Here is a 23554-nt window from a genome sequence, read left to right on the forward strand (position 1 = left end):
AATGAACAACATCTGAAGCAATCTAGGTTAAAATCAGAACAGTGAGCGTTGGTTTGAACAACACAGTTATTGATATTTTTCTAACAATATTGCGGAGAAAATCGTTATATAAGAAAGAGTACCGATCATTTAGGTCGGGTACGCACGGGGAACAAAGAGACTTCACACCACTGACGACAAAATCTATACTTCCTAGCGGATACACATTATGCACATGAAATGACTCGACGAAAGCTGAGAGAAACTGCAGGTTGAGTGAATTTTTTTTTCATTAGCGAAGTAGTGTCATTGCGTCGCGTTCGGAGGGCCATTTTGGTTGTAATGGAGTGAAAATGATTGTCCAGAATTTGATATAAATTTGTGTTAATGACATTCTGACGCGCAGTGTAAAATGGAGGCGATGACAACTGACGGATCGTCAGAATAGCTAGGAGACAGGTGCGAGCGGGGAGATTATGTAGGAAAATCTATTGTCTTTGTGGAACACTAGAACGTCATGTGATTTCAACGGTTTATCGAACATAAGCACTCACTGCATCTGTATACTGAGTAGATGTAAAACTCTCGTGCACCTGGGCGGGTTGTCAAAGCGCGCGAACTGCTCGCGTGCAGATTGGACATTTACTTTAAAACATTTGTAAATAGGAAATAGGCGCATATGTATTATTAATGGAATTGTATATTGGGCAAGCGCACGGAGGAAAAATAACCAACGTTAAAATATACACCTATTCTTTCACATCGATCGAAAAGGCTGCAGGATTTAGCATAAATTAAATGATTGAAAGGGTCGCTACTCTTAAAAGAGGATATGTGACAAAATAAGAATTTTAGGAAAATCAAGACTTCAAAAAGGAACGTCGTTAAATGTAACGTACACATGGAAGTGTCTTCTAATTAACGTTATGTACGTCAAATACTTCAGGCTGCTACCAGTCATATTAAAACTCTGAACAGAAAATCCAGTTTTATAATTGATGGATGTTTTTCATAATTTGCAATGATATAGAGGAAAAATTTACCAGTAATTACAATCGCCTAAAGGTAAGCATAGAAAAAAACCTAGACGTTGATTCATTGATTTAGTTCAGATGTCTGAAATCACGATGTAAAATATTTGAAATCGTTAACAAAAGAAAGAGTGTGACATAAAATATACAAAACTAATATGGTTTTTCCGGGTTATTGATCAACACTGACGCTCTGAGATTCTCTCTTTTGTTTTAAGTGCCACACCGGATAGCAATTCCGGAATGTGTCTTTAAAAGCTCGGTGATTGATGTTACAAAATGTGAAATTGTCACCGTGCCGAGGCGAATGCCATCGGTTTTGAGACAAGATTACAATCAAAAGACGAAATTTCTATGAAAAAAAATGATTCTAGCGCTAATGACTGACTTATCAGTTTGGTTGACAACAGAGAGAGAAAAACAAGCGGGAATGCAGCGTAATTAATGACGCACTATCATTAACTCTCAATAAGTATGGATTTCACAAAATCAAGAGAAAGGAAACGTTAGGAAATACTGTAGGAGAAATCGATTAAAAGATGAAATAAAAGGAAGTTAATCGTTTGTTCTCATTTTAATCAAACTTGGATTACGTTATTATAAGGTTTCTTCTTGACAATATATGCTATCATGTATGACGTGTTAGAGGGACACATAGCTTCACACTGCAGCGTGTGCTGGCTTAATGATTCTCGGCATCAAATTTGTTGTAATTTCCCAAGAGCTTTATTAAACTGTATTACTTTCTGGGAATAATAGAGAAAAAAGCAAAGCAAATAAATTCACTTAGATATATACTTATTCTCAAATAAAAGTTATGGTAATACTTATAGTATTAATGGTATCCATGTTTCCTGCTCACGAAGAATATTTCAGTATTTTCTTTATTGCAGTAAAATCAGGTCGTGGTCATGCAGAAAGGCGTCCGATTCAACGAAACCCAACTGCAGTATTTGGCAGCCAAATCCCGCCGAGAAAATACTATTTCCGGCTACCTGCACAAGCGCAGCAGCGACACCGGAAAATGGCAACTTCGCTATTTTGTATTGTACCAAAACCTACTTTTTCACTTCGAAAGTGAATCAGCTCAAAAACTGTCTGGAGCAACCCTTCTGGAAGGTAGTTACTGTGAAAGAGTATTAAATCCGGCCGCATTAAAAGCCGTAAAAGACACCGAAAAACAGGTATGGGTTAGTGTCATATAAATAATGATAAGTATGTATATATGTAGTATATATGAAAAAAACAGTACATCTTTTTTGGTGGAAGTATGATAAGTGCTTGCAGATTTCATCTTGCTCTCAATATTAGTAATTCTGAAATGTAGACTTTTTCCGCCTTATAAATTAACTGAACGAGATTACAGGTATACATGGGGATTAATTTATAAAGAATTTGGATGTAATTAAACTATAATCATTAATACTGGTGAAATGGTAGAAGATTTACTTCAGCTTACATCAGTAAGGTACAGTACTTGTTTTTTTTCAGAGGGAGAGACTTGTTACATTGATCTTTAAAATAATGCATCTCAATCCTTCATTAGGTTTACACTCATAAGACACAAATCTGTTGCATATCCATGGATTTTACTTTAGTTTTTTCCCTGATATTTCACAATGGATTTAATGATATAAATGTAGATTCTGTGTATTGATCTTCGACAAGGAAAACCGAACTGCATGGTGTAAATGAAATCGCTTGTTTTTGCAAATTTAGTTTGATTTTCAAAATTGCAAAAAACAAGCGATTTCATTTACACCAAGACTGTAAAAAAAGAGTTTAACCAAAACTTGAGTACGTACACTTACGTCTTACCCAGGGTTGTAGCATAGTTAAGCAATGTTTTATCCGAGATTCAGAGGTTTTAATCAAATTATTTGCATGAATTCCAAGCTTAAAGAAGAAAGAGAATGCAAATCAATAGTCATAGATACAAGTGATTTAAAAAAAGACAGAAAAGAATTATGGGAGTGGATCTGATAATCAACAACGACATTGCTATATCCTATAAAATACGGATTCAGACGGAATATTTTTTTGTTTTGTTTTTTAGAGGGTAACTGCATATAAGGGTCTAAGGGAATTTAAATATGCAGGGTCGCCCTCAACAGTTCCACCATGAATGTTACTATAATAGTAACTGTTGAAATGCATTTCTTTGTTGAAAGGTCTCTAATTATGGCTAGAAAACAAAAAAAAAAGTTAGACGATGACTCTTGGACTTAGATTCTACGCTAACAAATCTTCAGCTTCTTTTCTTTAATGGATGAGAATGAAATTTCAATGCACCATAGAAACAACATCATACACAATCGACTGACCAGCGTGTATTTAATACAGAAATATTTTCATAAGATTAATAGAATTCGAAAAATTGATGACATAAAGAAGAAATAAGAAAAAATAATCAGAAAAAAGTCTTGGTCATGCTGTCTATTTACAACAATCAAGCAAAAGAGTAACAGAAACTCGACCTGGAACCCATGTCTTCTCAATAGAGAAAAGAACCCATGGTGAATAATGCAAAGTTGGCTATGACAAACGTATTTATACACAGATTGATGGTAAGACCTCCCTCTCATTGCACGTGTGGCCGTGTTTACAAGACTACAGTCTTTATAGGTAGATGTATTAAATGTAAATAAACAGGTAATGAGTATAAATCGTACAATCCTACAAGACAGGTGATTAACTACTTGTCGGATCGGACAGGAAAGTAGTTTCCGTCTTCAGCTTGTGTTGTTATTAAATCGATGTTTTCTCGTTAATCCGATGAATTTACCTGATGAATATTTCTGGTGAAGAAATGTAAACAGTTTTAGAATTCCTCGACCTCGAGGGTTAATCTTTAATAATTCCCAGAATGCTAGAATATTACCTCATTTCTGATACAGATCTTTATTCTTTAATATTTGTTACAGAACTATTTGCTTTTTTAAAAATATTATAGAAAAAAGGGCTTCTAATTCAAATCTGCAAATCTGAATGTATGCGAATTTCTTCGAAGGTGGGAACGGAAAAAATAAACTTGTGCAAATCGAACCTTTTAGAAATTTACAAAACACATGCTCTCGTTGTAAAAACGGTAACACAGGGCAACAATTGGGAATATTATTCTTAAGAAAAAAGGCCAACATCTTTCGTAAAAATAAATTCAAGTTTGTCCAAATTTAGTTCCTGCGGACAATTTATTTTTATCTAATTATTCATCCAAATTGAATAGTTATAATGATAAAATTACCACCAACGGAAGCGAAATACAGTATACAAAGTACATATATCAAGTAATTGTTGAATAGATGAAATATTTGAAGGAGTGACAAATCAATATATAGGAGTGACGGATTTGCTTTGTTTTTTTTTTCAATCTTGTTTTTTTTTTAAATTGTGTTTTTTGTTGTTGTTGTTTTTTGTTTGTTTGTTTGGTTTTTTGTTTTGTTTTTTGTTTTTGATTGGTAGGATCCAACATACCCATAAAAGACACTATTGATAGCGAAAGAGTTGTGTAATTTCATTTTTATCAAAAGTATATCGCATGCCTGCTGTTGGAACTTCAGACTGTGGTCGTGATGTAACTGCGATGCTACAAAAGGCTCTTAGCAGAATTAAACCTGATACTGTGCTATAAAGCTCAGCTTTTTGTCTCTGTTTGTCTGCAATTACTGATGTTGTTGTATCATTACAAATTCTTCATCATATTTTATCAAATCATTCAACTAATTTAGTTAGGTTGTGGTTTCGTCGCCTATGGTTTTCGTTTAAATACGTTAGGTTTAGCGAAAACTGATTGTATCGAAGGAAAGAATTTATAGTTAACTATAATCTTTATAACCAAATAGAAAGGAGACATTATTATCGAAGGCAAGCACCAAATGATTACATTTCACACTCTCTGTAAATCCCAGATGCTGTGTGGAAGACATATTGCAAAAGGCAGATTTGTACATACAATTCGTTTAAACATTACAAATGGAAATCTATGTATTCATTCAAGATAGTACATATAATACTTCGCTAAGATGACCATATGAAAATTTGGCGTCATTGCAAGTTTCATGTAGTGTCATTTTAAGTAGAAAGAGATTCAGCACCAGTACAAACACCTAAACTATTGTGGATTTTTTGTCTAAAGAATCACAATTGATCTTAACCACAATATTTGATTTTATTGGTTATTTTTGAATCAGCTCTGTTAAAGATCTGGTGAAGATTGTTTAAAACATGCAGAGGTTTAAAAAAAAAAATGAAATACTCAGTTGTATATAATCACAAGGCATACACTAATATATTCTCATTATACAACTCTTCAACATCCATTTTAGGAGAGAAAAAGGTATTGCTGACCACGTAAAAAGACCCATCTCTCTCTCTCTCTCTCTTATGCTATCCTGCTTTTAACAATCTTTAATTTAAAAAAGAAAATTAAATCTTGGGACTCGTATTGTTTTACTTTCAAAGAAGAAAATTACCCCCCAAATCTTGACTTTGCTGATATATGTGACTCTGCAGAATTTTTGTACTTGTTTATTAATCGATTACGTATTTTAGCAAATGAAATAACAAAATAATGGAGAGGTCCAGTAGGATGTTGGATATTTTTATGTGAAGTATAAACACACGAACTGTCTTCACGTTTAGACCACAAGACAAAATGACAGAAGTAGTTAACCACAGTAATTTCTGGTAAAACTTTTCTTTCAATAGAAACTAGAAAGCAATTTAAGCGTCTTCTCCACAAGTGTTTTAAGCAACACACCTCACTTATACGACAATTAATGGACATTCTTCTATCTCATACATTAAAATGTTAAAAGGGTTAAACTAACGAAACACGTCAAAATAACGAAGCTCTTATAATGGCTATCTTCGGTTAAGCAAAAGTCACATTAATAGGTTAAAATAATATGTTTTCTTTACTATTCGTACGAAGGGGAAAATCATTGATGGATCGACCAAAAAAAATGTTTAGGTGACGTTTCCAATGTCGTTTTATGTAGAGTTATCAGTCCGAATCTTCAGGATTTAACCATTGGTGGATTTGGAGGGGAATTAAACAATGGATACAGAATCTAAAGAGAGTAATAAAATTGTACAAACAGCTTTAATACTGCCTTTGGTTGAAAACCAGTTCTCACAACGGAAATTTGTGTTTTATTTAAGACAATTTTCCATAATGAATCTCTCCAGAACTTTTGTTAATATGTTTTTTGTTAAAACTATTTTTACAGTAAGTTTATTTATAAATGCTGACATACACAGCGGAATTTTGCATGATTTTCTTCTGCCATAAAATTTGTTTAGGTGTTAGTTCCCTGTCCTCAGGCTTTTAATTTTTTTTCTGAACTTGTTCGACCGCGCACTGTTTGGTCTTTTCAAATATTTGTCTAACATGACATTTCCTCTGGATTGACACTCTACGGAACGACTATATGTGTACTGTTACCACAACCTTACTGGATTTTACTGCCATTTTCTTCAGATTTCCCTCTTCTGTATTCTGGTTTGGTTTTTGCATAAGCTGTGCATTTTGTCTGAAGCGAAAAATTTTCACACCATAGCATCAGCCTATTTTAACAATTTAAAAACAGGTGGTAAAAGACAAGGAATAATTTACAATAATGAGCATTGACTTTAAAGTCTATATTGTAATCTTCAATTCTCAGACATTTTTATACTACAATCGACAAATGTGATTCTTCCCACGATATCAATTATGATACTTGCGTTCATTTGAAAAAAAGAGGCAGTGCAACACTGAGTAGTTTTCAATGGTCATATTACTAGTATATCGGCGAATTATATAAGCTGACGCAGTTACACAATGTAGTAACTCGAATCTTGAATTCACTGGGTATACTGACAAGATTTACACTTTGTATTCTCCAACATAGTAATCTGAATTTTTAGTGCATTGGGTATAGGCATTTACAAAAAATCTACAGTTGATTATTATAGTATATTTTGTATTTACCTCCACCCAGTACATCCATTTACAACACGGTAGTAATAAGAATACCAACATGTATCATGCAAATAGTGATAATATCGTAATTTTTGTATTTGTCTATTCCCAGTGAATTAAAAAATTGGATTTTTTTTTTTGGAAAACAAATTCTCGCTTCGTGTCTTGAATCCAGTTTTAATTCGATTCGTGTATTAGTAAATATAAACACTGATAAGGCTAGCCTCTGTGAACTAACCCGATTTCAAATCAAAGTTTATCTGATTTCTTTTTCCTAAAGGAGTGTAGAAATTAGAGGACTCCTATCTGAATCTTTAAAATGCACCGTCTTATTCTCTCAAAACGACTGATTTTTGGAGGGAAGTGCATTGCAATTGCCAGCACCATCTAGACTGTTCTGAATATCCTGCAACAACTTCCGCTTTAAAATCTATTTTCCTGTTTCAAAAGTGTAACCATTTCGGAAAATCACGTCATCAGTACAATAAGTCACCAAAGTTCTACCATTGGCAGCATCAGAAAGTGTCAATCTAATGTAAATGTTGATGCAGTAACCTAGGCGATTATTATCGGACATCCGAAGTTTAACGGTTTCTGCGACAAGTTGGACTATTTATAGAACAGCTTCTCGAGCGCCACTCAGGCTTATCTTGTTGAATCGGTATTATAGGAAAGTTAGAATTATCCATTATATTGCACCAATTATGCTATTATTCTACCTACAGACCTAGAACTGAGGTCATAACAATATCAATTTACTGTTATGTTCCTGTAGTTCCTCAATAGATTTCTTAATTTAGTACCTATATAATCATAGTAACATATGTTTCCTTTTAATGAATATATATTAAAATTTGCAGCATTAAATTGTTAAACTATATACATTAAAATCATTATAGAGAATTTACCCCTTGTAGCAAAGATAGGTGCATTCAGTTAATAGCTATATTGCATGATGTCAGAGTTAGTGAAGTTGTTCTTATGTAGAAAGGTGCGTTCTGTAGCATGTTTGAGACTGCTGCGTTAAGGCGAGCTTCTAAGGTTAGAAAATAGATGATGAGTCCTGGTGTACTGTATTCCGTCCGCCTGGAGCCCTTTTTGCGATGTGAAGACATTCATTACTGTTCGCGCACCTGCCGCTACTTGTTGTAAAATATTAATCTAAATATATTTATCCACCTTCAAAGCTAAACAGTGATCAGCTGGTTGCTACTTAAAAAATCTCTCCGAATTTGCGGGAGCAGGAGAAGTTAGAGTTTACTTGATGAATTTATATCCAGGAAGAAAGTGGCTTTTAACCATGGTTTTAAAGACCTTTATATTTCGATCGATGTCAGAAATGGAGGGATTTTAAATGTGTGCAGTATAGAACCTTATTTGCCTAATTAATGATCATAACTTTTGTTTTTTAAACAAAAAAAAAAAAAACGTTACCAGAATCTTGTTTTGAAGAAATTGGACTTTTATCATCAGTGTTACACCTACTGAATAAAACTTGAAAAGAACATCCAATGCAGAATCCTAGTATATAGTACCGGTATATACATTGTACTTTCATGTAGCTCTATAAATAGCACTAGATATAACATTGATTTTTGTATTCATCACGATATTAGTATATCAGACTACGGGACAAAATTAATTTGTCATTAGATTAATGAAGATGTGTTCAAATTCCAACTAATTAATCCAAACTTTCTTTGCTTTCGATGTCTGCATGTTGTGATTGGTTAGGGTATAAGTAAAACCTATATTAGAATATGTGTATTTTATTTTAGAAGATAGCGGGTATTCCTATAACAAGCTCTGTAAATTTTACAACAATAAAACAGATTTTATGTCACGTTTCCATAATGGAGCTGGTTGTTGGAACAATCACTCTATCGAAATCGGTACAAGTTTATTAACCCGTCCTTCAGCCAGCTATCAGCGCTGACAAATCAATAAACAATGATTAATATGTAAGGAAACTCCAATCAATTACCATAAAATGACTGTAATTCAAGCCATATACAGTGTTGGGTGATACAAGACGGGTTTTTGTCCATCAGATACTAGAGAACTAAGGCTAACGATGACAAACACATTTGATTTCTGTTATTAAGTTGTGTTTGTCATTTAAGTAGTTTGCAAGCACGAAAACATTCTGATGTAGGTCACTGTTTACTTTTTATAAAGCGCCACAAATGTGAACTCCGTCAAAGATGAAGATAAAGAACACTGACCATCCTCAAAAGTTTATTTAAACAAAAAGTTTAATTTAATTCTTCACATACTTTGAATATATAAATTATTCTATATGTACTCTTAATTGAATTTACTTCCGCTGGCTCTAGAAGATGTTTGTAAGTCAGGTGAGCGCTGTATGCCATGGACCTCTTGTCTGCGTGAATTCTCACAAAGCAGAGCAGGGCAGTCGTAACAAGTACAATTTTGTAAAACGTTTTTTTTCTGCATGAATTTAAAACAACTGATATATAATTATTTAAACATGCTTATTTAAAACCATGTTTATTAAAAGCGCGTTTGGTATTTAAGGATCTCAGCTTTCACATTTATATAAGCATCAGGCCCTACACTGTATTCACTGATAAAGAATATACTTCCTATGTGTTCTTATTTCATTCATCTAAACATTTAAGAAAAAACGCAACCTAGTTTTGAACTTTTAAAATTTCTTATTCCTTGTATAATTTGAGAGCTCCATTAAATTGAAGAACCTTTGTGCAGTTTTACGATGCCTGTTAATGCTTTACCTCCTCTAAATCAAATTTATAGGAAATATATCCACTAAAACTAGAATTTTGTTAATTTTTCTTTAAAAAACACAAGGATTTTTACCATTTGATATCTGTTCAATACTCCTGGTAATGTATGTAAGAACATATCTGATGGTACTATGATTTTAAATTAAGAATATCTTGGAAAATTATCACTGGGTAAAGTACACGTACGTTGGGTATATCCTTAAAAATTGTTTTTATGCTAAGTACATGCCTAACAAAGACAACACGCTTGGCTATGAACTATTTCGCTTTAATATCCTAATATAACGCGAGTAATTTTTATAGCAAACCATAAAAGGAAGTTTCTAACTGAGAGATGATTTCTGCTACCAGTATATACAATAATATCTAATCTGCAAATAAACACATCTGGTTGACAGTGGAGCGGATAGTTGAAAAAATATTTCAGTTGGTGAGACAAGCACCAAATTTGGTTTGAAGGTTTTTTTATAGTACCTGATAAGGAAATATCGTCGACCATTTAAGTTTCAGCCATTTTCAAAATGGCGTTATTTCTTATATTGTATATCAAGCATTTTCAATTTTTTTTTCCCTTTAATAACATTTTAAAAATCTTTGAAATATTCAATCCAGACTTGGTCCAAAATACGATGAAAGCGTTATTTCACGTATGTATGCAGTGAGCATGCGCTTAAGTATACAGTCATCAGAATTGATGGAACGCTGTACTATGTAGATGACAAGTTGTTGCTGTTTTATAGCACTCGTAAGACCTAATCTTCAGAGCAGTTACAGCTGCATAGGGCAGTACATGGCAATTCTTACCTAAAACATTTACAGTTAACCAATCTCAAACAAATAATTCGATCTCTATTCAAGTACTTCTTGGCATGAGGCTGCAATTAGCGCAAAAGATGTCCCTTGTGGGACCCAGACACCGCCATCTTTTTCACATAAGGTGAAGGTAAAGTTTGTGACTTTCATACCCGTTGCCTCCATTTATGCTCTGCTTCCAAGACAGATCTGTTGACATGCTCATAAAAAGCAGTCCTTGAGAGGAGAAATACCATAAAGGGAACCCTGTTTAGAGTAAAGATGACAAGAAAGATGATTTTCTAGTTGGTGTTGAATATTCTAATTTGGGATTTCTTTGACGTTGCTGTAGACTTCTATGTTGATCTTAGCATTAGAAAAGCCTGCATTCTTTTGATTACCCTAGCTTAAATGTTTACGTCAGTTCCCCATGTTTTGTTTATGACACTACCAAAATAAGGAAATTGACTAACCTTTTCTATATTATTCTCCATTCTTGGTCATGACTCTGACTAACGTTATTTTCTTGGTATAGATCTTTAGCCTGTTTTTTTTCGTGACTCTAATGTCTGTTGTAGAGGGCTGTCTTATTACCCAGCCAACAACTCTCTGGAATGCTGTTGGTACTTGTACTTTTGACTTAGTACAATGTCTTTATCATGTTATCTATCTTAACTGTGATTCCATTATGTCTGTTTTCCACAAAACTTCTTCCATTAAGGATATCAAACGCTTTTTTCAAAATCGTTGAAGTTGATGAAAAGTTATTATCACATATTGCTCTATAAGAATGCACAAGTTCAGCCTTTTGACCTGTGTAGATTCTGATTGAACTAAATCTGGTTCCTTCGTCTCTGAATACTTTGTCTATTCCTCTTTTATTCTATTCCAGAATCTTGCTCGCTACACAAACCAATATGATGCTTCTTCATATTTTGCAGAGATTAAAATCTCCCTTCTTAGGTATAGGTACAAATGTAGTTTGACAATCAGTCCCTTCTTGAATTAATTAGGTGTCCTCTCTGCTTCTCAGTTTGTTTAACAGTCTAACGTGTTCCCCTTTTTCTAGCTTGTCCTCCAGTTCTCAATGCTTCAGATACTATTTCGTCAATTCCTACTGTTTTTCCAAATTCGAAAAGATTTAACACTAGTAATTGTTGTCTCTTGCATCTCTGACGTGTCTTTATTAAGGTTAAATAATTAATTATCAACTAAAAAAAATGACTCATAAATCCGGAATTTGAACACGAAATACTTTAATTTTGCAATCTCTTTAGGTAGGTCGGATTTATATAGGCAGACCATAACTAGGTCGAAACAATACATTCTATTACAATTCAAACATTATAATCATAATAAGGAATAAATAGAAATTTCCATTTCATGAAAAGGTTACCGGAATATTAAAAATCAATACGACACCCTTAACTCGCGAACCGGGAGGGGGAGGGGCTTCATTTAACAAACGAATTTACTGAATGATGAGCACAATTGTTTAAATATCCATGAATGTTTTTGATCCTCCAATGAATTTAGTTTTCCTTAAATACAAAAAAATAAAAACAATAGGTTCAGACCAGCAACCAGTTTTAGGCGTGCTCCAGAAAAGTAGCCACACGACAGTATTCGAGTGGTTGTTGTGAGATTGCTGACGTCTTTATATGTATAGCAGTCAAATATTTTTCACTCGCTTGAAGTATTCTTTAATGCTTATATATACATATATTTACATTCAGTGTAATAATAACACATGCGTATAAATTGTAAGATGCAGATATGTAACTGAGTAAATAAAATCATAGGCTGGTATAGGAATTTTTCCATTTCTCCTGGAGAAGGGGGGGGGTATTATCCACTCAAAAAATCCGACTCCGAAATATTTTGAATTAAAAGTAAATCATACCTAAATGTTTTTCTTGGGGGAAGGGAGGGGGGGCTTTTCTTATGGACTATTTGTTATAGAAATAGTTTTCGCTCCAGTGAGGGGAGCGTGATGGACAGTGCTTGCAAGAAGGAAATTCGGTTTGAGAAAATAAGTCCATCCTTATCTTTCACCTGTTCACAGTATAAATGTTTTACCCATATTCAATTTAGTGGGGAGTTTAACTAAATGTTAAAATCTATAGTTCATTAAGAAAAGCTTATATAACCTTGAAAAGTTATGAATTTTGTACATAAAACCTAACTCCGATTCGACTCGAAATAAATTCAACTGCATGAACACTTTCTCAAAATATCATCTTCCACTGCCGTCGGAGAGTTTATTGCTTCTTAAATTGTGAGCACTTGTTTCAATATGCCAACACCTCGTTCCCAGACAACCAAGACTTGTCGTAGAATATGTCACGTGACAACTCCAGCAGCTTTGTTATCAATCACTGCATCTCAACAGCCAGGAAAATATATTAACCTTTTGCGGTGAAAAATCACCAACAAATTTGGTTTTGTAATGACAGTAAAAAGTGAACACAATTTACACCATCTGACAAAGACGAGGTTTTAAATTCTCCCATACACTTCGATTGCCATGCATTCAAATAGAACGACGTGTTATTACTATTTCGGTGAAACACGACGGAATAATTTTGGTTAACGTGCATGTTAAATTTAATTTGAACCCGTGACTTATCCACGAACAAATAAGAAAGAATATGCTTTGAACATGACTTACCATGTTGCGATAAATTGCAAAGTATTTTTTGAAGAAAAAAAAGATCAAAGTATGCACAAAATAAGCGTATCAGACAGTAGAAAATATTTGATTTACAAGAAAGAGTTAAAATCACAAAGAAAGTATTTTTGTCACTTGTCTACATGATTATGGTTCCGTGGAGGTATTCCTAGTATTAAATGAGTTTATATTTTTGTTCCTTCTTTTTTAATATTTGAATAAGGTCTGTGCAAATCTAGTCTGTATCATCCAGACGTTTGCGTTTACCTCCACAAACGTTTGTGGAGGTAAACGCAAACGTCTGGGTGATACAGACTAGAGCAAATCGTCTGTCAGTCGTAAACTTTTGAACATTTTTAGCTTCTTCTCAGTCTTGAATGGCGAAATCTACCAATTTTGGTAAATAACTTCGATAAGGGAACAAAATTTTACGGTCTGTGTCTGCTTTGGGCTTGAGGGGTGGGGCCAAAACATTCAACATTAATGCAATCTTCAAGAGTCTTCTTCTTAACGCCAAGACAGTCAAACTGTCGTCCAGATGATTAATATGAGCAATAAACCTTTTACTGAATGTGATGGGTTCTGGCTCTAGGGCTGGGCTGAGTTAGATATATGTAGTATTGAAAATGCATTATATCTTATAAATCTTTTTCTTTACTCATGGACATCGTCGCAAACCAAGGCCAAAATGTACGAATCTCCCATTCTGGTAGGATAGAGCTATGAGCATTGATGAGCGGACTCCGGACAGTGGCTTCAGACGATGACTCATGGCATCTAGCAGACAAACTGCATGATGAAATTAAACACTAAGTCCTGTACCAAAATTGGTAAATTCATGACCCTGGGTCCATGGTTCAAGCCCCATAATAGGGCTAAGTTGGTAACTTTTTGCAAACACACGGTATCTTTGAAAATTATTTTCTTCTTATAAGGACACAAAGTGGCCAAACATCATGTAATTACAATGAGTGCATAACACTTTACTATATTAAAAAAAAAATGAATAAACTTAGCCCTCTACCATATGTATCCCTCTGCCACAATTGTGAAATTCTTGTCCCCCCCCCCGGGTCATTCCGCGGGGGTGGGTGGGAGCCCGGCCCCCATTTTTTTCTGAGCATAGTAATGTGCTACAGTAAATTTCCTTTAGATGCTGATTGCGCCCCCCCCCCAAATTATTGTCGCTGTAAGGCCGTGCACTGGCAATTTCCAGGATTTGGACAGTTAATTAGGCTTTTTTTTTGCTTGTCAGATTATTTTGTATTTTAGAAAGTTGCCCCCCCCCCCCACTTTTGGGTCAGTTTATGTTGGGTGTTTTTAAAATTTCTTTCTTCCTCTTTTTTTTTTTTTTTTTTTTTTTTTTTTTGCTTGTCAGATTTTTTGGGAAGTTGCCCCCCCCCCCCTCACTTTTGAAACCCTTGTCACGGCCCTATTTAAGTTGGACATATATTGTAAATACAGCGTAAACTTTGATTTTTTTTTTAATTTAGACATGAACTTGTAGCAAGCAGATGGGATTTTTATAATTAAATGCTACCCTTAACAAAAATTTATGTACCATGAGATCAAGGATCAGGCCCCAGGGTGAAGCTTGGTCATACATTGTTATTTTACAGTGTACCATCTAAACTTTTGAACTTGTAGGAAGCAAGCTTCCTTAATATAATAATGATTATAGAGTCCTCACCAACCTGTAAAATTTTTGTCACGAATTCCAAGTGGTCGTTGAGAAACTCGTGACACGCAGATCAGCGCCCATGAGCCTCTTGTCTGTTTTTACAATGCATGTTAGTTTTATTTTTTTGCGGAATAAAGTTGCATATAACAAATATGATTGATTGATTGTATGTTGTTTTACGTCTCATTCAAGAATTTTCCACTCATGTAGAGACGCCACCATGTACCGGTGAATGGCTTCAAATTTAGACCTTTACTCGGCACTCAGGACCATTGAGCAATGAGGGTTCTTTATCGTGCCAACGCCTACCGTGACACGGGGCCTCAGTTTTTAAGGTCTCATCGGAGAGACCCCCAACTTTCACTTCAAAGTGCCGAGGGCCTGTCGAAGGAGCAGTTGCTACCAATTTTTTATCGACATAGGTCAATCGCGGCCGTGATTCGAACACACGACCTTCAAGTCTCCTCGTATTTACATTATTTGTGGAGGCATTGATCGAGTTCAAAAGTTAGCATGAACCTTAGAAGAACTGCGCAACATTCGGAGACATGATCACGAAATAGAAAAAAAAAACATGTTACATCTGTGCTTTTATCATCGTCATTATAGAGAAAACGATCAGAACTTTTGACATGAGAGGGACTGGGTCTCTAATTATTTCTATACTGATTATAGATAATCACTTTTGCGTCCATTGAAGGTTTTACATTACGAGTGTCATTTTATCGACTAACCAGGAATATACCTGAAAGTGTAGTCATAGAAATAAGTCACCAAGCGTGTGATGACCCCGTAATAGGAATTTTACTTTGATGATTTTCTGATTTTGATTTAATTAACATTTTCACATTTCTTATGCACTGATGCACATTCATCAAAAATCCACCATGACATTAATTTATAATAATGTCCTCTTGCTATTCATGTGAAATGTTAAATGTCCATTTCATTTTGTGCACGAAATCTATGAAACAAGACCTAATGTCCCCGCATCGTACAGTTGTTTTGAAAAAAAAATATTCCAACAACCGTAGTTATTTCTGCAACGACCTTTTTAAAAACAGAATCTTTCATTCAAAAACTTACCTATGCTTAAAATTTTAAATCGATAGCATATTAAACTTTCAGTACCATATAATGCGTACAAATCGTTTTTAGTGAATGATCATTACTAGTGCTAATGGTGTTTGATGAATTATTAAGAGCCTTAGGCGCACCTAAGTATCGACTTTCGGGGAATTTCCTGCAATCTCACGCTTTTTCTTATGGTTTGACCTACAGTGTAAGATAAAACGTATGATCCAACAAAAAAAAATGATGGACAAAATGCATATTATTTAATGGTGAGTCCACCGAGAATTTCATACTCATAACATGCAGCATCTTAACATATACTCATAATATACCTATTGTTTCCTACATTTATCTTGTTTTAGTTTCTTTATCCCTTCTTTAGCTGTTTTGTGCAAAAAAATGGCAGCTTGCTTACTATTTTGTGATATTCACTCAACAATAGGTACTTATACACTAGTCCTACTAAGAATTATTTCTGAAAGACATTTATAATGATTTCAGTATGAAAGTACGCGGAAGGGTAGGTTAAAATGACCTACGTTTAGAAGTTCCTGGATATTCATTGTCAGTTCTTTTAAGCTTGCATACTAAGGGGCATAGGATCATCAAACCTTATCTAATGTGCTGTGGTGCCTTAGGACATGTTACCCAAAAGTAGGTCACAGTGACCTATTTATTAAGTTAATGGCTACTAATTTTGAATTCTTTTTAGCCATGTATCTTGAACATTATGAGGTGTACAGTCATCAAACCTTGTCAGTTGATGCAACAGAGGACCGGAGATTATCATCCAATGCAACAGGCCACTCTAACCTACTTTAAATTTCAAAAGCTTGCATTTTCAAAACTTTTAAGCTTAGATTTTATGAGGCTTAGGAGCATCAAACCTGGTCAGATGGTGCATCTTTGGGTCAAAGACTTAATAATCCATTAAATAGGGTCAATGAATAATTAATCCCCAAAGTAGGTCACAGTGATCTAGTTATTTTGAATTCCATTTTCATTGACATAATTAGTTACATAGTCTAGACATTATAAGGCACAAAGTTGTCAAACCTTGCCAATTGATGCATCTTAGGGACAGTCTACCCTAAAGAGGACCTACTTTTGGGGTCTTGGGGGCTCTTCATTGCACATTATGTGGCCTAAAATCATCAAATTTTGTCAGTTAATTCATCTTGGCATATAAATTTATAAGAAGGTCATAATGACACGGATTTCTTATTAAATCACTTAACTAAAACATCTTGTATAGTATGATCCCTAGAATCATACAGTGTCAATTGATGCATCTTGGAGTCATTAGGTGTGACTGTGACATACCGGTAATAAGGTCTAAATTTCAGGGGTGTAGCTTGACTTTAAATTCTAGTGAGGCAAAAATATTTTGGCCAGGGATCTGGAGGTTGCCTTAGGCCCCCAGCAGGTTCAGGGCGGAACTCTGGTGGGGTGGGGCTTCGTGGAGTAAAGTCTCTGATGGAAAATGAATTCTGGGGTTTTAGAATGCAAAAGTCATACCTGTCCTGGACAGAAATTTCATATTAAAATTTTATCGGTTTCATTTTTGAAGACTTCAATACTACATATATTCAAAAGTATTTATTTGAGGAGCCTAAAGAAAAAACAAACTAAATTATGGAAAGGGGAAAATGCTGAAAAATCTAGTGAGGCAGTTGCCTCATTGCCGCAATGGAAGCTACACCCCTGAATTTTTGAGTTTTGAATGTAATGTGTCTGTTGGACTTCTTTTGCCTTCATTACGAAGTTTTGTGATGTACGTAACTTCGATTATTGGTTGTTTAACTCAAAAGTAGGTCAATCTATCTTCTTTTTGTATTTTTTGGCTCAGTATTATAGCATATGATACCCCTCTAACACACAGTAAGGTCTCAGACCACCAGACCTTGTCAGATGACACATTGGAGCCTATACATTGTTTGAACGTTTAATCTGTTTTGAAGTCTGTCAGAAGCGTGTTTGTTAAAGCCCCTGAGCTTCTTGTTGTACTAAACTATCACACCACCACAATCAAATATGAACTAATTCCAGATTTGACACTTTGTTCCAAATGTACATTTTTCCACATATAAGGTTGAAAGTTAAAACAAATCTCATTGAACATTTACATAAAATTCATATGCATTGTATAACATATTTTATAGAATATATATATAAACTAACAGGCAACAGTCAAAAAGATAATGGACAAGGTGAGCTAATAATCTTAAATTTAATATTTAATTTACTACATGTACATGTATATCAATTTAAATATATAGGGTATTCCTACATTAAGGACATACGCAACGTAGTTTGAACCTTATTGTCTTTTCCCTTGGAGTTGAAGAGTTCCAATACTTGAAGGAACTGTGTGATACATCTTAATGTCTTTATATGCTGTTCTACACTTCTTCTAAAACAAGTTTGGATAAACAAAACATGTAGAATATATGTTCAATATTTTTTGTATATTTTTCTTTGAATTATACAAGAATTTTCATCAATTGATTTTTTTTTCAAAACCCCTGGTAATGCATGCTGATTTTTTGTCTACGAACATCTGATGGCACTATAATTTTATATTAAGAATATCTAGAAAAATTATCAGTAGGTAAGGTACGTTGCGTATGTCCTTAAGCATTGCACTTCAGAAACATGTATGTGATAAAACAAGCATGATTATGTGACACAGGCGATATTACTAAACATGATGACAAAGTTATTCTAATGTTGTGTTAGATATAGCTTGAGTATGTTACACTGACACATGAGAGGATTTGAATTTAATCCTTTAAATTAGATGAGTCATGGTAATTAAAAAAAAATTCTTGTTTGTAGGCCATATTACCAAGTTAACTTGTTCATACTGTACATTCAGACCCCTGGGTGTTGGAAAATAATTAAACTCCTAAATTCTTTCTCTCAGATTAATTTGTCTATAAGATTTTCTTCCTTTGGTTTGCATTGTTGTGGAAGACCAAGCAATTAGTCTGTCATATAATTAATTAAATTTGGATTTAATCCAGCATGATGAAATTTCTAACATACATCATGATTATACTAGTAGTCTCGGTAAATGCACCATGTTCAAGTTCATTAGAAAATATTTTGCTATAATGCCTAAATGATCTGTTTTTGGTAATTTTCTGGAGAAAGAGTCTTTGGTGGAATAAATCATGTTAGCTGTATCCCTCTTGATGATAAATACAGAGGAAAACGTCCAGGAAAACTATAATCTGCATTCACAAAGAGCCAGTAGCACCCTTCCTATAGAAAGCCTAAGGTGATAGTTGGAATTAAACACAGAATTTAATTTGTCGGAGCAATTGACGACAAGAAGTTTTGCAAGTCTGTAAGAGGCTCTTGATGTTATATGAGGAGTGCTTGAGGAAATGATAAGGAATGATTAGTCCCTAATTACAGATTGTTGAGTTAAGAATTTGGATTACAGTATTAGAACCACCGTAATATTGTACGATTTATTGAGAACAGAACACAGCTATCGATTTTACAATGAATTTACTCTACATTTGACAACTTTTAAGTGCTCCTGTTTTTGTTCTACCTCTCTTAAGAATCTAACACAATTTTATGCAAATCCCCCACCCCACTCTGGTTCCCCTTTTGTGAATTTAAAGGAGAAGAAAACAAGAGGCCCATGGGCCACATCGCCCACCTGAGCACATTGGGTAGGAAGAAGCAGAAATCAGTTCAACAGTTCAGTATTAAATGGGGGGAGGGGACTTAAATTCACACTACCTCAGGATGCTTCCATATCAATATTACTACCGGTAATCATGGCTTTGCTGTTCTTAAACAGAAGAATTTTAAAGATTTTTTCCTTTGTATTCCGATGTAAAACTCTGATCGCTCATTGTGACCCCACCCTACCCACCCTAAATTTGAACAAATTTGGATTAACACTACTAGAGGATGCTTCTATAATAATATGACTAATCATGGCTTTTCCCTTCTTGAGCGGAAGACCAGGTGTCTCAATCTTCTTCAGATTTACTACACCCAGAACTTAAGATCAATTCCCTAGGATACTTGCCGCTGCTGTTTAAAACTTTTATTTAAACAATAAAATGCTTTCTTTGGTTGTTAGTACGGGAATTAATGTCGCAGCTGTTGCAGAGAAAATACATAACCCACGTAAGCTTTTGGCCCCACCCTATCCCAGGGGTTTATGATATGAACAAACTTGAATCTAGAGTATGTAATGAAGCTTTCACAAAAGTTTCATCTTTCTTTCCCAATAGTTCTTGAGAAAAAGTTTTTTTAAAGAAATATGCCACCAAATTTTCATGAATTCTTAAGAACTGCAAATGATAGTATTGTTCTGCTGCCTACCTCCAAGTCAAATTTCAAAAGTTAACATATTTGAATGATTTTTCATATTTATGTAGATATTTATGTGAATTTTCATAATACACAACTTATTTGGGAAAACAAAGAGAGATAACTCTTTATGTTGGTAAAAAATGTGTTTTTCACTATAGAAATCAATGGAAATATTTGTAAAACATCTCCCCCCTGAAACAAAAATTCCTTTTTATGGGTTATTATGAAGTGTTATTTCACAATTCCTACCAAAGCTTTTGGTGTTTCACAAGGGGGGGGGGGGGGGACATATGTTTACAGATAAAAAAAAAACTACAAAAATTGTCATTTTATTACCAATTTCAAATGAGATTACAAATAAAATACTGCTCTAGAGTCGCGGAGTAAGAAGTTATCCTTACGTTGCGGGTTCAAATCCCACTGTGGGACGTGGAGACCGGTCCTTTGGATGAGACCGTATAAACCGAGGTCCCGTGTCGCAGTAGGTGCTGGCACGAAAAAGATCCCTCACTGCTCAATGGCCGTAAGTGCCGAGTATTAGACAAAATTTGCAGCTCTCCACCGGCAAGTGGTGGCGTCTCCATATGCGTGAAAAATTCTCGATAGGGACGTTAAACAACATACAAACAAACAAACAAATAAATCAAAAAAGGTCTTTTATCAATCTTTTATGTTGAATTTCACATAAGTGATGCAAGGGTCATTTATCTATTTCCATGCGCTTTTGAAAATGTAGCGATTTTTAAAGCCTGATTTCAATGGATAAAATTTTCAACCCCCTTTTGAAAAAAGTCGTAAATAAGAGCAATTGAGTTTTTGACACTGGTTTTAAAATTTTTAATCAATTAATAATGAACTCTTCCTAGCATTCAATCACGTTTTAATGGCCAAACTGCCATTTATTTTGAATTAAATGACTAAATTAAATAATAAAATTTGATATCAATTCATAGACATTGTAACATTTAAAAGAGGACAAAGATGTTGGTGGCTGAATTTTTTAAAGCAATTTGCATCTGTTACCATGGTAAATATTAATTAGGTTAAGAACTTTGATGTGGTTGCATGTTAATTTTCAATATTGCAGACTGTTGGGATAATTTTAGTTACTTAATGTAAAGTGTGTTGAAATGTAAGGGAGCATTGATAAGGGATCTGCAAGGATGTTTAAGTAGATTTAAGTGTCTTTGAAGTGTTTTTTCATAATCCTTAGATCTTCAGTGACAATCAATGAGCATGGCTAAGGCAGATAAAATATAAGAGAAAGAATGCTGAATTCGTCAAAGAAAAAAAAAAGATTAATCAATTATTTAATGCTAGAAAATTTTACATTTAGCACAAGACCTTTTTATAAGTTCTTATGTTCATATAATTATTGGATCAGTTATACACATGCAGGAGTTTCTTGTTACTGTAAACATTGAATGGTGTGTGAAGAAGAAATGACACATTGACAGCAGAAAATATGTATAATATTATACTTAATGAATTTCTACCAGAAGTGAAACATAGAAAGAAAACTGTACCATATTTTTAATCAAAAGACCAATTTTTTGTTACTACCATTTTCCCTCATCCTTAGCAACATACAATATGATGCATAGAGTATTAAGTTTTTTTTAAAGGTACAGTACTGTATACTTTAATATTTTGCCCTCAATTAGTCAACTGTTTTACTACAACTTTTATTATGACTATGATGAATGGTCATGTAGATTATTATCATATAATCATTAAAACTTTGTGCAGTTTTATCCACTTTCACTCAGATTAATTGGGATGGGGTTGGGGAATGGGTTTATGGAATCTTATATTTAACATATCTCAATTTTTTTCAAACACAGAGATGTAGTATCTAGCTAGTACAATTCTTTGAATATTAAAATGCTATCTTGAATTACCTTAACCAAAACTAAATTACAGTTATAATTTTTGTAGATATGGTTACACAGAAAGCAATCTATATGTCAGCAACACTCACTTATAAAACACCACATGACCAACATAAAATACTATAACATTGAATTAAGCTTTCTGTGTGAATGTGTAATGCAAACTAATACATAGAGTCTTGATCATGGTATATTAAAACAAGAGGCCCATGGGCCATAATGCTCACCTGAGTAACTTTGGCCCTGCTGTTCTTCACCAGACTTTCCCCTTGTAATACCTTTTGTTGCTCCGCCCTACCCCCAGGGGTCATGATTTAAAACATTTGAATCTACACTACCCCAGGATGCTTCCACTTAAGTTTCAGCTTTTCTGACCAAGTGGTTCTTGAGAAGAACATTTTTAAAAGATTTTTCCTATATATTTCAATGTAAAACTTGGATTCCTTATTGTGGTAAATTTGTAATAAAGATCGCCAAGTCACATTTAGAAAAATATTTGAATATTTTGACATTAGAATAATTCTAAATCCCCTAAAATTTCAATTACTTTAGAATGTTAACAGATAAGATATGATAAAGAGAAAGTGCCAATACTTGATGCACATTGGATATGCGACACACCCAAGATGGAGGAGCTGTGGGGTAATTTTATGTGGAAATATTTATGAAAAAAATCTTTTTAAGGTCAAGATCTAGTGAATGAAAGGTGCCCACAGATTTCTCAAATTTGAGATACACATTCTTTTAATGATCCTTTACGAATATAGCTTGGTAAAATAAGGTGTATTCGGACATAGTTTGGGGTTAAACTCATCGGAAAAACATATTATAAACTGCCTATTTTCAATGAAAAATGAAGAAAGTCTGGTATGAATATGGGAGTTTTTTCCATCTCAGACAAAGGAAATGTATCAGTATTGCCTACAGTCTCTCAGAAAACGTTTTTTCACATCTTCTTGATCTCTACTCTAAAATGATATTAAACGGAATAAAGGTATCGGGATTACATTCGACATGATTTCAAATTGAATTCCACAAAAGTGCTTTATTTCTACATAATTTTATTGAAGCCGTAAAGTACGGGAAAAATTAAGTTTAAATCAATTATGACGTCATAATGAATCTAGCACCAAGAGGAAAGTCTAAACTCATTTACTAGATCTTGACCTTAAACAAATCTGCTGCTAAGAAAAACTTAGGCAAAGGTGACTCAGGTCAGTGTTGTGACCAATGAGCCTTCTTTTTTTTTAGCATCCAATAATTTGTCATAGACTAGTGTATCATAAATTAAGGTATTCAATGTATAACGACCATATTTTGTACCTAATAAATGAATGGTCTGATATTTTTATTCATG

At 34.1% G+C, this 23554-nt stretch overlaps 1 protein-coding gene across 5 annotated transcripts in view; it reads left to right on the plus strand.

The window, feature by feature from the left end:
* Positions 1-957: 957 nt before the first annotated feature.
* Positions 958-23554, plus strand: part of LOC133181811 (ras-specific guanine nucleotide-releasing factor 2-like) — a 90885-nt gene continuing 68288 nt past the window's right edge. For 4 of the 5 annotated variants that reach the window (XM_061316428.1, XM_061316426.1, XM_061316425.1 and 1 more), the window contains exon 1: positions 1904-2194. In XM_061316428.1, the coding sequence (XP_061172412.1) occupies positions 1922-2194 (273 nt within the window). In that variant the 5' untranslated portion in view covers positions 1904-1921. Of the gene's footprint in view, positions 1045-1903; positions 2195-23554 lie in introns of those variants that run through there. The other variant, XM_061316424.1, reaches the window with a different exon arrangement.

The sequence above is a fragment of the Saccostrea echinata genome, unplaced genomic scaffold (genome assembly GCF_033153115.1).
Source record: "Saccostrea echinata isolate AGI-Se365-2 ecotype Australia unplaced genomic scaffold, CSIRO_AGI_Sech_v1 ptg000009l, whole genome shotgun sequence".
In the NCBI taxonomy this organism is placed as follows: Eukaryota; Metazoa; Mollusca; class Bivalvia; order Ostreida; family Ostreidae; genus Saccostrea; species Saccostrea echinata.